This window comes from Condylura cristata, unplaced genomic scaffold, assembly GCF_000260355.1.
Source record: "Condylura cristata isolate star-nosed mole 26May11 unplaced genomic scaffold, ConCri1.0 scaffold00032, whole genome shotgun sequence".
Classification (NCBI taxonomy): Eukaryota; Metazoa; Chordata; class Mammalia; order Eulipotyphla; family Talpidae; genus Condylura; species Condylura cristata.
This window is the reverse complement of record NW_004567133.1, coordinates 5,081,619-5,097,027: the sequence shown is the minus strand read 5'-3', so window position 1 is coordinate 5,097,027 and position 15,409 is coordinate 5,081,619. Positions and strand designations below refer to the sequence as shown.

General features: G+C 52.4%; 3 protein-coding genes across 6 annotated transcripts; 1 reads left to right on the top strand and 2 right to left on the bottom strand.

Moving 5' to 3' along the window:
* Window positions 1–864: 864 nt before the first annotated feature.
* On the bottom strand, window positions 865–3,406 carry CD2BP2 (CD2 (cytoplasmic tail) binding protein 2). 4 transcript variants are annotated; one of them, XM_004691987.2, is made up of 7 exons: window positions 3,328–3,406; window positions 2,728–2,828; window positions 2,379–2,514; window positions 2,098–2,255; window positions 1,559–1,994; window positions 1,362–1,468; window positions 865–1,275 (listed from the first exon to the last, which is right to left on the bottom strand). In XM_004691987.2, exons 2-7 carry the CDS (start codon window positions 2,800–2,802, stop codon window positions 1,165–1,167), a joined length of 1,023 nt encoding a protein of 340 aa, XP_004692044.1. In that variant the 5' UTR covers window positions 2,803–2,828; window positions 3,328–3,406; the 3' UTR covers window positions 865–1,164. The 4 variants fall into 4 exon arrangements, with proteins under 4 accessions (XP_004692044.1, XP_012587515.1, XP_012587514.1 ...); XM_012732061.1 differs by lacking the exon at window positions 3,328–3,406 and adding an exon at window positions 3,270–3,292; XM_012732060.1 differs by lacking the exon at window positions 3,328–3,406 and adding an exon at window positions 3,172–3,195.
* Window positions 3,407–3,584: 178 nt separating this feature from the next.
* LOC101628033 (sesquipedalian-1-like) lies at window positions 3,585–5,129 on the top strand. The gene is made up of 2 exons (XM_004691686.2): window positions 3,585–3,645; window positions 4,371–5,129. Exon 2 carries the CDS (start codon window positions 4,395–4,397, stop codon window positions 5,028–5,030), a length of 636 nt encoding a protein of 211 aa, XP_004691743.1. The 5' UTR covers window positions 3,585–3,645; window positions 4,371–4,394; the 3' UTR covers window positions 5,031–5,129.
* A 47-nt stretch (window positions 5,130–5,176) lies between these two features.
* On the bottom strand, window positions 5,177–15,405 carry TBC1D10B (TBC1 domain family, member 10B; the record flags this gene model as incomplete). The annotated part of the gene is made up of 9 exons (XM_004691685.2): window positions 5,177–6,676; window positions 6,763–6,917; window positions 7,217–7,406; window positions 7,619–7,684; window positions 7,808–7,922; window positions 11,049–11,155; window positions 11,253–11,360; window positions 11,659–11,758; window positions 14,507–15,405. Coding segments are annotated over 9 exons (2,385 nt in total), but the record flags the coding sequence as incomplete, so codon positions are not given.
* Between the last annotated feature and the right edge of the window lie 4 nt (window positions 15,406–15,409).

Below are 15,409 nucleotides of genomic sequence, written 5' to 3'. Positions count from 1 at the left end.
CCCCGCCTCGAGTCACAGGAATCCTGCCCTGTGGTCCTCCTGTTGGATGCTGGAAGCTTTTAAAAGCCCCAACCACCAGGCCACAATTTAGAGCATCTCATTCAGAATCTGAGGAGTAATTTCACAGCTCCCACAGGAATGCAATGCATAGCCCAGATGCAAAAAGGAAGAATCAATCTAACTTGATGTGAGTGAGCAGAGATATAAGACAGTCCAGGTGCCAGACGGTCACGTTTAGGTACATCCTACACAGTTAGACCTGCCTGTCTCTCTCCCAACCACCCCCATTCTGAATTCCTAGGAGAGGATCAGCCCAACTACCTCAATTCCTTCAAGCAACAGCCTCACTCTAGACAATGCGGGAGCCCAGGAAAGGTAAACTGAGAGGTCTCAAAGCAGAAAAGCCCTGGTGCCCTGGTGCCAAGGGAAGTCAAGAAGTTTCTGCATCTGGGCCATCTTCTCTGATTCGCTGTGACCTCCGATGAGGGACTGCCCCACTCTATGTCTGTGAAATGCAATGTAGGCCCAGGGTGTCTTAAGGGTCCTTTAAGTGCTAACACCAAGTTTGTACTTCACTAAGTAGACATTTCTGTCTGACTTCCAAGGAACTTGAGGCTGTAAGGATTCAGGGAGTGCCAGGTTTTCTGCTCACCAGATGTCCCATCCTTCTAGACCTAAATTTTACACTCCTGGGAGGAGTGGGGATCCTACACTGGCTGCCAAGGACAGAGAATGTGAGGCCCTAAACCAAAACACAAAAAAAGAGCAAAACAAAAACCCCCAAGGATATTGAAGAACGAAGTGTGAGTGAAGGTATTTTGAGATGGTGAATAAAGTCCAGGCAGAGAGGTCCAGGACGCTTGATAGGCCCCAGCTCTGTCCTTCAATTGGTAAACAATGGTGAAGGTGTTTCAAGGGACCAGAAATTCACGAGAAAGAACTTCATCAGAGGAATCATTCAAGGAACAAGTTCAAAGGGACTGTGGCAGGGATTGCTGGCTTCTGGCCATCAGCACAGCCAAGGCCTTCATACACAACTAACAGCTTTTATTGGGGAAGGGAAAGTGACTGAAAGTGGCCTCCAATATCCTCATTGCCTAAGGCAGCTGGGGCCTCCTCCAGAGTCCAGGAAAACAAGGGCCACCAAACCCGGCCCCAGCAAATTCAGGTATAGAGGTCAAAATCAATACGTTTGGAGTTGTAGAACTGTCCACCGGGGGGGTCCAGCTTCCGACAATAAACACCATCCGGAAAGTAGCCTTCATTCACCCAGGTCTGCAAGAAAGAAGGCAGAGTTCAGGGCTCAGCTCCCAAAGGAGTGGAGGGGGAGAAGAGGCAGGCTGAAGGAGGAAGGCGCTTACCTGCATCTGCGTGCTGGTGAAGGGCCCATACAGCTCAGCGTCCCCTGTGTTCTCCCACTTGTATTCCCACATCACGTCCACCAGACCGTCTCCTGGAGACTCTGCTTCTGCAGTAACAGGCAAAGCCATCAGGGCCTCAAGTGCCCTGCCCTGCCCTGCCCTGCCCGTAACAGCCCTCCTCTTCCCTTCAATCTTACCTCCTCTCTGGGTAGGAGTTGGGGTCTGCAGCTCCCCCTCTGTCACTTCCTCAGCAAACATGTCCAGAGAGGGTGGGGGTGTGGGATCAGGGGCTCCCTGGGTCCGGCACCCCAACCCCTTCAGCCGCATGGCTAACCGTTCCCTTGTCTCCTGATATACGCCAAGGTTGCCCCGGGCCACCATCTGGTCAGCCAACCCGGAGAGCCGGTCCAGGCGCTGGGGGGAACTGGGCCGCCCAGGCCCCTTGCTGCCCTGTTTACCTCCTCCTCGGGCCCCCAGACGCCTCAGTGCCCCAGCCACTGTCTCTCTTGGCAACAGAATCTCCAGAAGGCCCTCCAGAAGGGCTTGGGGACTCATTGGTGTCTGGCCCACGCTCTCCTCTTCCTCTGAGTCTGACTGTGGGCGCTGATCAGGAGGCCGCTCCTTGATCTTCACCTATAATGGGAAAAGAGAGATTCATCTTCTATACACTGCCAGCAAGACCCGTACCCAGTACCTGCAGCCTCCAGGCCCCCGCCATGCCACCCCTGGGCCTCACCCAGTCAATATTGTCCAGCCAGCTGTCTCGGATCTGAGAATCCCTGTTCAGGAAGTAGTTGCCATCAGCATCAAAGTGGCCCTCCTCCATTTCTTCCTGCAGGTTGAAGGGAGTGATCCGCACACCTCCCTCACTGGGAAGTGTGGCTGCTTCCTGACCTATACCAAAGACACAGAGACCCCATGCCAGGCATGTGTAAAAAGGCACAGGGGCCCCCATGCCCCAAGTCCCCAGAAGTCCATCTACATTTCCAGTAGAGTCAATTCTTGGGTATAGCTCACCTTCCACATCCTCTGAGGCCAGGATATCATATTTTCTGGACCCCTCATCATCATCATCCTCCTCGTCGCTGTCCAAAGAGTGTTTGCCTTTGAAGCGGCTCCCAGGGCCCCCTACCCCAACCACAGGGTCTATGAGCTGTGAACAGGAGCCAGCAAGGCAAGAGATGTGGGTTACTGCTATTCCCACCAACTTTTCTAGATTCAACCTGAAAATCCTCCAAACCCATTTCTCAGACAACACGGAAAAGCCAGTCCTTTTCACTCTTGTACTCCCAGTTTTCTTCCTCTTCTGGCTTCTAGCTCCTCTTTTTTCCCCTCAGTCCTCCCGAGAATGAAGAGCCCCATTCACCTTCTTCTTGGGAACACTGGCTTCATCCTCATCCTCATCGCCCACGCCTTGGAAGGTCACTTTCCTCTTTGGCATGACTGATCAGAGGGACCTTCCCCAAGCTGAGAGAAAGGGGGAAATTATGGGAAGTGGGTAAGGATACTCACCACAAGTGGGTCCCCAGCACAGCCAATGTTTCACCTGGTACGTACTACATCCAGTTTAGGTGAGGGAGCATAGAATTAGGGCCTGAAAAGGAGGTTGACAGCCAGGCGGCCCCCACGATTTAGCATGGCACCCCAATGAGTTGTTGGCGCAGGAACGGACAGGCGAGTTCACGGAGGCTCTCCTGAGGGCACCCCTACCCTCGATGAAGGTACCCATCCCCGGTCCCCGCAATCCTGGGCGCGACGGGGTTCAGCGGGCTGACACCGCTCTTCCACCCAGCGCTCCCCCAGAACCTACGAGGCCCGGGCGAGGATGGCGCCCTGGCCACCCCGCTCCTCCCTGCACCAAACTCCCAACTCCGCGGGGTAGGCCCAACTGCCCCGGGGTTTGTGTACAAATCAAAGAGGCGGCAGTGGCACTGGGTCCCGGGAAGCCTCAGCGGCGCGCGCTCACCCAAAGATCCACTGGAGGCGGGGGAAGAAAAAGAAAGATGCTTTCACAGGGCCACATCCGGGGCACCCAGGTGCCATTACCCGGAAGAGAACTGCAAAGTGCAGGGGAAAGCCGGAAGTGGCTTCACTCGGCTTAGAGGACTAACTGGAAGAGCGGGCGGAAGTACGCGCTGGGCGGGGAGACACACCCCCGCCTAGTAGTGACGTGAGCAGTGTAGGGCGACAATGGCGAGCAGAGGAGCCGTGTGGACGCCTCGACCCGGATGGGACGAGATTTGGCCGGAAGTGGTCTCGACTCCCTCAAACTGCAGTAGAGGCTGTACGGAGAAAATGGAGCGCCCTCTACTAAGAGCTCCCAAGGCCATCATGAAAGAATAAATTCCGAGCGGGGCCAGTGGTTCCCCGCTCTAGTTTCCCCCCTTTGGACTGAACCATCTTTCCCCCAGGGCCGGCCGAGAGTTCTGAGCCCCTTGCCCACCTCCCCCGCCCCCTTCTCGTTAGAAACCCTGCCTTCCCACTCGCTTTTTGCCTTCTAGCTGGAGAGGTGCAGCTTTGGAGGGGCAAGTCTGGCTTTCCTGATGAAGCGCATGAAGGCCCCTGGCGGCCCCGGGGACATTTTCCGAAGCCAGCTCCCTTTAGGACCCAGAGGAGGTCATTTACCCCAGGACGAGTTCCTGGTTTCAGAGGTAGGAAGAGCCATCGCTGGAGAGGTGGCAGTGGCACCTGTGCCTAGTAGACATCCAGAACCCTGTGCTCTGACCTCAGGTAGGCCTGGAGAAGGGCAACAGTGCCTTTCTCTGGGATCACAGCTGCAGGATCAGGCCCCCAACCTTAGGAAGCAGGGCCCCTGCCCAGGTTCCTGTTCCTAGGGGCACAGCTGAGGATCTGAGGTGGTTAGGGTCTCAGTACTAGTTCCTGAGGACATTCGAGTCTGAATCCCACTAAGCCACTGCTGTACCCTGGAACCTACTGGAGCCAAAGGAGGGCAGGATGGGGGTCCTCTCAGTAACCGAAGTTTCCCACCCTTCTCTCTCCTGCCTCTAGGGTTTCCGCGGAGATCTGAGAACGATGAAACTGCACCGGAAGTCCGTGCTCAGTTTCTTCCGCGGGTACAGAACACAGACTCCTGAAAAAGAGGGCATCTTGCTAAAGAAGGGGACCCGAAATAGCAGCTACCATCGCAGATGGTTCATCCTCCGGGGAAACCTCCTCTTCTACCTGGAGCACCAGGCAGACCGCACACCCCTAGGCCTCATCCTGTTGGAAAACTGCCAGGTGGAGCCACGCACTGGGGCTACAGAACCCTTTGCCTTTACCATCCTGACCCCAGGGGCTGAGGGCACAGAAAGTGGGCGGTTGTACAAGCTGGCAGCAGAAAACCAGGAGGAGCTGGGAGCCTGGTTGTGGGCCCTGGCTGGGGTAAGCTGGAGGCGGCTGGCTATGCTGCTACCCCAACTGGAAGCCCAGTACCGCGACCTGTGCCAGGCAGCTGGCCAAGAGCCTAGCTCACCCCCAGTGGGCTGTGGCTCCCTAGCCACCCTCAGTGCCCCCTCCAGTTTCCAGGAGTTGCATGAGCGCTTTGGGAAGGAGATCCGGGTGCTACAAGAGGTAAAGAGAGAGCTCCAGGCAGCCAGTGACAATGGAGGCAGCAGATCCCAGCAAAAGGTGGAACAGGAACTCAAAACATTGTTGATAAGTGACTAACGGACCAAAGGCCAAGAGGTGCCAACCTGCCAAGATCTGCCAAATACTTCAGTAGACACCCAGATCCTGGCTCCTCCCAGCCTTTCCCCCCTCTTTATTATACTAACCCCCCAACCCCTTCATCAAATAATAAGGCAGGAGACAGGTCCAGGTACAACAGCAGATTCTTTTCTGGTTCCTTGAAGCGACCACATGGGGTGGAGGTGGAGACAGAAGAGAATGTAAACATTGGGTTCCACCCCCTGGAGCACAAAGGGAAGACCCCTTGACCAGAGAGGGGCTGGAGGGTTCAAAGGGAGTAAGGTGGGAGGTGGTGCGCTGGTGAGACAAACAGCGAGGCCTGAGAGTAGAGAGGAAGGTGGGTGAAAAGGAAAGCCAGGACAGTGGGTAGGTAAGTGGGGACAGTTCCCATCCCAGTGTATGTCCCCTTAAATAAAGTGTAAGAACACTGTGGGAGAATCAAAGAACAGAAGATTGAGCTAGCACCCCCACCCTGGGCCAACCAGGTCCTCTGTACATAATTATCAAGAGATGTCTAGTAGAGCAGGGGACTGGGCCCCGTCAGGAAATGGGGGACAGGCAGGACTGAAGGAAAAAGGAACCCAGCTCCACTTCATGGGAAAGGATAGCGACTGGAGTGTAAGGATCTGAAAACTGCTGATTCCCACAGCCATCACTCATCCCTGCGGCAACAAAAGGCCAATCAGGACAGTATCTGGGAAGGAACCCCAGGGAATAGGGACAGGACAGAGACCCTCTGCTGAACCTGACGGGAGGGGCTGCAGACTTGTTCCTAGCTGCCCTGGGAACGCAGCTGGCCCGTGACACACTGACTCTCCTGGCTGTGCAGGGATCCGCAGCTGGCAAGGAGACGGGGATCGAGCCACTTTCCTCAGAAAGGGAGAGCCTGCCAAGGGGGTGGGGCCGCACCCCAAGCCAGACTTGCTCTTAGCTGAGGGAACAGGGGAGCGGGGTGATACAGTCCAGGCCCAGGGTAGAGGTCAGAAGTAAGCGTCCTGCCGGGTCTCAGATGCTGAGGACCTCTCCTCACCATCCTGAGGGGCTGGGGGCCCGTCAGCCTTTCGACGCAGCGAAAGCTTCCTGCCTTGGGCTTTCTTCTCCTGCTTCTGCCGTTCCTTCTCCTGTTTCTGCTGTTCCTTCTCCTGCTCTTTTTCCCACTTCTGCCGCTCCTTCTCCTGTTTCTCCCGCTCTTTCTCCTGTTTCTGTCTCTCCTTCTCACGTTCCTTCTCCTGTTTCTGCCTCTCCTTTTCCTGCCTCCGGGTCTCCTTACTGGAACCCAGTGGGGTGCTGTTGCCAGTAGGCGAAGGAAGAGATGGATGCAGTCCCTCAGCAGTGACCACAGGCCCTGGAGCAGGCCCAGCACTAGCCCTGCGGGCAGGAGGGGGTGGAGAAGGGGCACCTCCAGCTGCCCGGGAACCTCGGCTCTTTAGACCAGGGAGGCTGAGGAGGCTGGAGGAGGGGCCCAAGGGTGGCTGCTGCCTCCGTCGCTCCTCATGGATGGCCCGGGAGCCATGTAGTCGCCGTGAGGGCCGATACTGCAGCTCCCCCCTAGTTTCCCGCCACTTCTTGAGCTGGGTGGCATTCTCCCGTTCGATCAGGGCCTCTGTCACTGGGAGGTTGGTCACCTGGACAGAGAAGAAATGGGTGCCAGAATGAAGATGCGGTGGGGTTGGGTTGAAGTAGGCATGGGTGTGCCACGGCCACGGCCTACCTCGTGCACCAGGAAGTCCTCCTGCATGCACTGTTGGGGCAGGTTACGCAGCTGCTCCATGGTTTCATACATGCCTTGACAGGCGCGCAGCTTCTCCACTGAGCCCAGTGTGTGCCGGAGCAGCACCAGGGCCACCCGGAAAATGATCTTGACACCTGCAGGATCAGAGAGAAGAGGGTTGTGGGGGATCTGGCCTGAGAGCTCAGCCTGCCCCATTTAGGAGGGTCTCAGCCCCACTCCGTCTACTAAGAATTCAAGAAGGGAAATGGGCAAGCACAGGTTTCAGGTTCACGAGAGGAAGCGCAGGCTCTGGGCTGGCGGCAGAGTCAAGACCCCATTTCCCCAGCCCCCAGATGGCTTCCGATGAAGCCTAAGTCCAACAAGTTCCTTCTATCAGTGGCCACTCTGGCAGCCACCATGGAAGGCCCTCTGGCCTGAATGACCACAGAATTACCTTCACAGAAGAACATGTCCCAGACACGCAGTACTGAAGCCCATGGCAGGGTGCGGGCGAAGATGCACATAAACCACTCTGTCATATAGAGCACGGGGTCGATGCGCTGCCTCCGCAGATGCCGATGTGCCAGCGGGGAGGCCCGGCGCAACAGCGCAAAAAAGATTTCTCCATCCAGTTGAATGGCCTCCTAGAGGTGGGATGAGCCAGGAAAATAGGCCTGCTGTGGCCTCTTTGGGGTAGAACTGGCCATGGTAGTAGATCCCCTGGTAGGGGATCCTCACCTCAGGGTAGAGGCCCAGAAGAGAGGGAAGGAAGGGCACAGGTGGGCCAGGACAAGGACTTCCTGCCATCTTTGGGGAAAGGTCACAGCCCCACTGCACCCAGCCTCTAGACACTTACCAACCCTGCACTGTAGTAACCAGGGAGGTACTTGTCGCAGATCTGCACCAGGCACCAGAAGGCTTGCTGAGAAGGGCAAGAACAAGCAGGGGGGCATGGGGCCTGAGAATGGAGCAGCGGGCTCCCACATCACCACTGCAGGCCAAGATCCTCCCAGTCCCTCCCTAGCCAGGACCATCGTGTGCTGACCTCAGCAGGCATGTGCATAAGCAGTACTGCAGCCACAGGAGCCTGGGCCTGGCAGTAACCCTCATCCGGCCGGTAGATAGTATAGGCCTTCAGGATTCGATACAGGTCCTGTTGCCTATGGATGTTGGGAAAGACCATGAGGACAGTCACCGTCTGGTTGAGAGCTCCCTGTCCCAAAGTAAAGCTGCTCTCCACCCCAAGCCCCAGACCAGATCCCTTCTAGATTCAGTTCCTGATTAATCTCACAGCTTTACTGCCACACACTTCATCTACCTGCCTAGTCCTGCCTATCATTAAGCCAAGGACTCAGGTCATTATTGAAGCATTCTGGGCTCCAGTCTTCCATGCCAGCTGCACTCCCCACTCCCCCCACAGACTGTGCTCTCTCCCTCCATCTGCCCCCATCCTATAAACCTTCAAAGCCATCTTTTCCAGAAAGCTTTCACTATCTATAGCATCAGCTCCCATCTTCAACTGTCCGAGTGCTTTTATCACCCCAGAGCAGGGGCCCTCTGAGGACAGGATCTGCCTTATCTGTTTCACTGGATTTCCTCAGAATGCGCCACCTCCCCACGGATGTCCAGTGGGCCCCGCCTCTTGGTGAAGGCCTAGAAAGCCAGCTGTGCCTGTGATCTTTCTCTTGTCTCTGAATCCAAAATAAAAATCTGTCTTAGACCTGTTCTACTTCCTTGAGGGTGCCTTGATGCTAATGGGAACTTTATCCACTCAGCCCCACACCAGAATAGCACTTTTCCTCACTCCCCATGGCTAAGAACCAAATACATCCTGACTTTTACTCATGTCTATTCCCTCTCTCCACCTTCCTACCTACTTTGCACCTCAGACCTTTATCTCTTAACCAGAAAAAAATACAGCTATAACCCTTCATCTGTGATTTGTTACCCAATGTCATAATGCAGTAAGATATTTTGAGAATGTATATTCCCAATACTTTTATTAACAATTTGGCTATAATTGTTCTAGCTTATTATTACTGTGCCTAATTTACAAATTAAAATTTACTACAGCTATGTCAGCTATGTAAGAAAAGGAAAAAGTATAGTTTATACAGGGTTCAGTGTTACTCACAGTTCAGGCATCCAGTGGGGGCTTTAGAATGGATCCCCCCAAACAAGGAGGAACTATTGTAATGCCTTCCCCGATCCTCACCCTCCTGTCACACATACTCCTAACCACCACTGACAATAGTGTTTCCCAAAATTCAGCCCGTGAAGGGTGGCCTTCATTTGTGCTTTACCTGCATACCAATGCTACTCTTATTTACTTAGACTTAGTATTTTTGCAATAGCCTCCATGAGATGACAGATTTGACATATTAGTTATTTTACCTAACATGTATTAAAGTAAATGTAACTCCCACAAGTCCCCACACCAACATTTATCCATCCGTCTGCTTCTGTGTCCCCGCCTTCTCTCTTCTGTGGGTGAAGTGTCTGATCCTAGCTAAAAAGTCCTTCCCCTCGGGCACTGGCTCCCATCCCCTCTCAGTGACACAGCTCACTCCAGCAACTTCCCATGTCTCCTGCCATCACATTTTCTCTCTCTACTAGATCAGTCCTATCAGCATACCAACATTTTGTTTTTTCTAGTTTAAAAATGTACCTTAACTGCACTTAACCTCCATTTCTCTTCTTATCTACTCAACAAAACTCCAGAATATAGACTCACTGTCTTCAATTTCTTTCCCCCATTCTCCAGAAAGGCTTTAACCCACTGTTCCACATAAAACTGCTTTTATCAGGGCTACCAATTATCTCCACACTGCTAAGGTCAGAAATCAATTTTCAGGTTTGACTTTACATGACCCATGAGCAGCATTTCATACAGCTGCTCCCTAAAACCCTCTTTACTTCCAGGGATCACACTCTTCTGGTTTTCCTTCTCTATCCAGCTTCTTTTAGTCTGTTATTTCTCATCTTCCAATATTGAAGCTTCAGGGTTCAAATTTTAACAACTTCCTTTCATACCTACATTTGCTGCCTTTATGACCTCCAGTCTCAGGGGTGAAAGCTAGTCCCATCTAGAGGTTAATAACCCCCAATTTCCAATTTCTCTCCAATTTAAAACTCTCTCCAAAATCCAGACTAAGTATATAGTTTATCCAACTTAACTGACATCTCCAGCTAGGTCCAAACTGAGCTTCAGATATACCCCAGAGGCTACTTCCCCCAAGTTTCCCCCATCTGTATCAATATACAGCAACTCCATTCTTCTGGTTTTTTCTTCTCTTTCTGTTACACTTAACATCTAATCCTTTGGCAGCCCCTTCTGGATTTAATTTCCAAATAGATACGCAGAATCCAGCCACTTCTCCTCTTAGTTCCACTGCTATCATTCTTGTTATCTAGTGTCACCTTTCTCCTGGATTATGAAAACAGTCTCCTAACTGGTCTCTCTGCTTCTGCCTTGTCTCCTTTTGATCTATTCCCAGCATAGCAGTCAGAATGATCCTATTAAAACACAAGTCAGGTCACTTGTAACTCCATATCCACCTACATCTCTATTCCCTTTCTTGTTTTAGGCTTTAATACTTCGGACCATTGCATATATAATATACTTCCTTCTTTATTTCATTATTATCTATCCCCACTAAAATATAGTAAGTCCTGCGAGGGCAAGAGTTTATCTTTTGTCCACTGCTGTCATCTATAACTAGAACATGCCTGGTAAAAAGCAGGTGCTCAATAAACACTTGTTGAAAGGATGAACTTATTCATAAAAAATGTTCATCCGTGAATCACCCAAGATCATCTTACATTCTACAAGGGAGCAGTATATCTACAGCTCGAGGAAATCTGGCATTTAGAAAAAGCCAATGCCTTGGCACACACAGCATTTATGGGCCCTTGGTGACCTGGCCCTGAACTGTTTTCCCAGCCTAGGCTCCACCCAACCCCACTGCATAAGCAGTTTATAACACCCCCACACACCCCCACCCCCGCCACCTGCCCAAAGCCAGGAAAAAAAATAACTCTTCCTGTGTTCCCATTACCCTTCAAAATCCAGCTCAAATCCACTTTAATGACCCCTCAATGTGCCTTCCCTTCCCACCTCTATCTTCCACCCTGAGTTAAACTCTTCCTCCCAGGATACTTCAATCCACTAAGAACCACTCTTTTAGAAATCCCAAATGAAAAGACTGCTTTTTATCAAGCCCTGTATCTGCCTGGAGCCTTCACTAATTGTCTGCTCACTGACCCACATGACCAGGGCCCCTTACCCATGCCCCCCTCGAGCAGCAAACATCTCATGGAAAGGGAACTGGCGGTGCAGGTCCTTCTCAATAACATCCAGCCACTTGGGGTCCCCAGGAGCTCGTTCCAGTTCCTACGGTGCGACAGCAGGGATAATCTCAGGATCTGGGGAAAGTGATGGTACCCTTCGCACAGTGTCACATGTCCCCACACCCTTGAGCTGCACGCACCTCAAACTTGCCCTGGTTCTGCTCCAAGAGTTCCTTGCTATTGGACAGGTACTGCCAGGCCTTGGCTCTAAGGGAAGAGGGGATGCCCTTCCGGCAGCGCAACTTCACCTATGGCAGAGTGGAAGGCAGGGAGACAGCTTCAGGGGCTGCATCGCCTCCAAGCTTCCCCAGCAGAGCTCAGATTCTGAGACGCCCTTCCCACACTCCATTGGCTTAACTCCATTGGACCTGGCTGGCCTATTTTTAAAGTTAGTTCTTCTTAAGGCCCAAGGCCCACCTACCTGCAAATGGTCCACAGAGCAGATACTATCAGGTTCCTGGACTTCCCCGGAGTTCCACTCTTCCCTCAGCCCCAACTCCCCACTCCCCAATCCACTGCTCTGCCCACCAATCAGCTTTTTCAAACCTTCTGGAAACGCCGTGACAGCCACTTATCCCAGTTACTAAACATCTCTAGCCACTTGAGCTCCCGCTGCCGAGCGACATCCACGGGAATGGAGCTTTCTCTGCAAGACGAAGGGGCATGGAAAGGGTCAGTTAGCAGTAATATAAAACCTGCGTTATGGGGAAACTGAGGCATGTCACCTCCCCAGGCTCAAATGAGAGACCTAAAAGGAATTTTGTGAAGGAAGTATGGCGACCTGGCCATTCCAAGCTATCGTTCTCCACTGTAAGGACTTCCTTTGGAAGAACTGTGTTCTTATTTTGGATCTTTCTGAACATAAAAATTATGTTTAAATCCCACTAAATACATACAACTTTGGGGTGGAAGTATGCAACATTTAAAAGCTCCTACTTTTTGTTCTACCAAAGATCCAAATTCTAGACTTACCACTTACTCATTATGTGACTTTCAGCAAGTCATTCAATTTCTCTAAGCCCCAGTTTTCTCATTTGTAAGATGGAGAGACAAACAATATCTCTCTGAAAGAGTTTATTGAGATGTTATATGAAATAATACATAGCAGGGGCTTAGTAAAAACTGATTATTAGTCATTAAACAAAACACAGAACAAATTTACTACTCTGTCTCCTTAGAAGCAACTATCTGTTTCTTCCAATCAGACTTGAGATTTCTTAGGCCATCTGCAATTTCCTCTACCACCTCCTCCCTAAATCACCCCAGACTTCCAAGCACATGAAGCTCTCCTTGCACTGTCTGTCCAGTTTTCTGTCAGAGCTTCACACTCAAGATACTCCATCAGTCTCAAAACCATTATTTATAGGAGACAGGTAAGTGTAATGGGAGAGTTCGGATTTCCAGACAGACCTGAGCTCAAATCTCAGTTCTGTCCCTTAGAAGTTGTAAAGTCTTGGCAAGTAATAACCTGAGTCTTTTCCTCATCTGTAAAAAATGTCACCTGCAGCACAAAGTTATGAGAGGATTATTGAGAAACTGTATAGAAAGGATTGTTTAACCGAAGTGTTCACTAATGCTTCTTTTGTCCTAGAAAATCACTGAACTGGAAGACCATCTCTCATTCATCTTTATTATAAGTAGGTTCCAAATTCCACTAAGGACTAAGAGTCGAATACCTTTCCTGTCCTCAAGATATTTACACACTAGCAGGACAGATAATTGCAGTAAGATGTGAGAAATGCAATGACAAGATGCACAGAGCACATTTAACCGGAGTAGCAGCAGTGAGTATCAAGGAAGAAAGGACATATGAGGCAGCCTATGAAGAACTCACAATTCAGCAGGAAAAGAAAGGGGAGGAGGGCATTGCTGGGCAGGGGGTACCGCCTGGGTTTAAAGCAGAGACTGCATTGTTTCAACAAGACCACGGGGCAAAGTGGTAAGAGAGAAGACCAGAGAAGCCAGTGAAGCTTACGTGCAGATAATAAGGAGCCTATGTGCAAGTTTAAAGGCCCAGGAACTGTCTCCTGTGGACGATGGGGAGCCATTAAGTGCTTTTAAGGTAATGGGTACCAAAGAAAGCCTTGTTTCAGTAGTAGTTTCCCCCAGCACAAAAGATGGGTTTTAGAGGGACAGAACTACAACCAATGCAACCCAAGTTCCTTAGGGCAGCAAGGTACTGAGGAGCAAGCCACTGGTCACACAGAAACAGATTATGTGAGTGGGGCAATTCATTCAGCTGCTCAAATCCTATTTCTTCATCTGTGAATTAGGTACAACAAATGCCTTCCTCCTGCATGGGAAAGCACTAGGGTCAAATTTCAGTCGCCCTCCCCTCAAAGGAATGTGAATATGGTGCTCAAAGGTTTTCTGATGTTTTGTCAGATTATAAACCTTCCCTACAACATCCTTCCACCAGGCTTCCCCCAGCGCCAGGAAGGTCTCCCAACACCGCAGTGATTAAACGCTACTCAGTATGATTTAGATCAGCTTCAGTGAATTCCCAGACGGGGCAAAACCCAGGTACTCACAAAACCCTGTGATGATCTCTAGGCTAAATCTAACATTGAAACCAACAGCCTAAATGTCTGTGTCTCCCTCTAGGTGACGAGTGCCTGGAAAACAGTTTTATCCTTAGTGCGCAGCACAAGCCTAGTATCAAGCAATGGTACAGGGAGAACTGACCAGCAGGTATGGGAACAATGGGCAGGATCTAGAGAGAAGGAAGGAAGAAGTCAGAGGTATCACACCCCCACCTCAGGAGTGACTCAGGCCCCTGGAGGGAACTAGGAAAGAGTAAGCTGGGCTGGGGAGATGAGGAAATGGGGAAGAGGCCTCCTCCACCCCCATTCCTTCAGTGAAAACAGAAGACAACCCTATCCTGCTTCACAGAAGGACCCTGCTTCACAGTCCCCCCATCATCCAGACTTTCCCTATCAGACAGAGGGCTATGGGGGAGGGGATCTGCACCCCTCCCAGACTCTCTTCCCCTAAGAAGCCAAAGCTCTCTACCAGAACCAGCCTCCAGAATGTTTGGGAGTTTCACATGAAGGAGTTGGGGCTACCCCAGGTGATTATCTCATTCGACCTTTGCTTCATAAAGGAGAAAACTGAGGCATGGGAATCGGGAAGGCACTAGCTCAAGGGCATGCAACACACCAAAAGCAAGGCTTAGCTCAAACCAAGAACTGACCCCTGCTCCGAAACTCTCGCGACACGCCACAGAAGCCTCAGGATGCTCTTGCCTGAGAGCAATCGCCAAGTAGCCACTCCCGCTGACAGCCCCCCCATCTTCCGAGTTTAGCTGCCAGAGTGTGGGCAAAACGCATCATTTCCCTCTCCCCCGACCTCTGCCTCCCTGAATCTGTCCCACTGGGTGCCCACGGGTACTCACAGACTGCCCGAATACTGGCTGCCCCCAAGGAAGCCATACTTGTCCGTCTTGCGCAAAGCCAGTCCATTTATCTCTGAGTCTGAGCCCATGGAGCTCACATCATCCGCCAAGGACTCCAAGGTCCCAGACATGAGGCTCACAGAGTCCAAGTAGCTCAGAGTGTCTGGGGCCTGCCCTCGAGGCCCAGAGATGCCAGGTCCCAAGCTGGACGTGGAGCCTAGGTCCTGTGAGTTTTCGGCAGGTTCAGGAGCGGGGGTCACAGTCACGACAGCTAGCAGAGGCTCACTTGTCCCTGGAGGGCCTGTACCAGGCCCTGAGGGGGCCTCTGGAGGCTGTTCTGCTGATGCTGAGGTTGCTGCTGCAGCTCCACGTTCACTTGTCATCTGTCCTGCTGTCATTGCTACAACCCGTGCAGTCACTCCTGAGGCCACTGTGGTTCCCGAGGCCACTGTGGTTCCCGGCTTGGGTGCGAGCGGGGGTTTGGCCGTCAGGGCCCCAGGAGCCCTTCTGGAAGGGGTTCTGGTAGGGGTCCCGGCGGGGGTACCTGGTCCAGGGGCGGATGAGATTCTAGCCTCCTCCATCTTCGGAGAGTCAGTCCCTGGGGCAGGAGTCATCGATGCCTCGGCTCCCACCACTGCCGCGGGCACCAGGGGCTCTGGGCCAGGGGAGACCTGCGCCGCAGGGGCTTCAGATGAGGCCTCCACAGTCGGCATCACCTCCGCGCTGCCCGGGGCCTCCGGGGCCGGGGCCGAGATCCGGGTCTGCCCGGGGACCCAGGTGGGCCGCGCCGCCCCGGGAGCCACGAGGTTGACCGGGGCCGAAGTGGCCGTGGTCACTGTCGGCCCCGGAGCCACCACCAAGAGGGACCCGGCCCGGGAGCCGCGGGGCGGCGGCGAGGGAGCC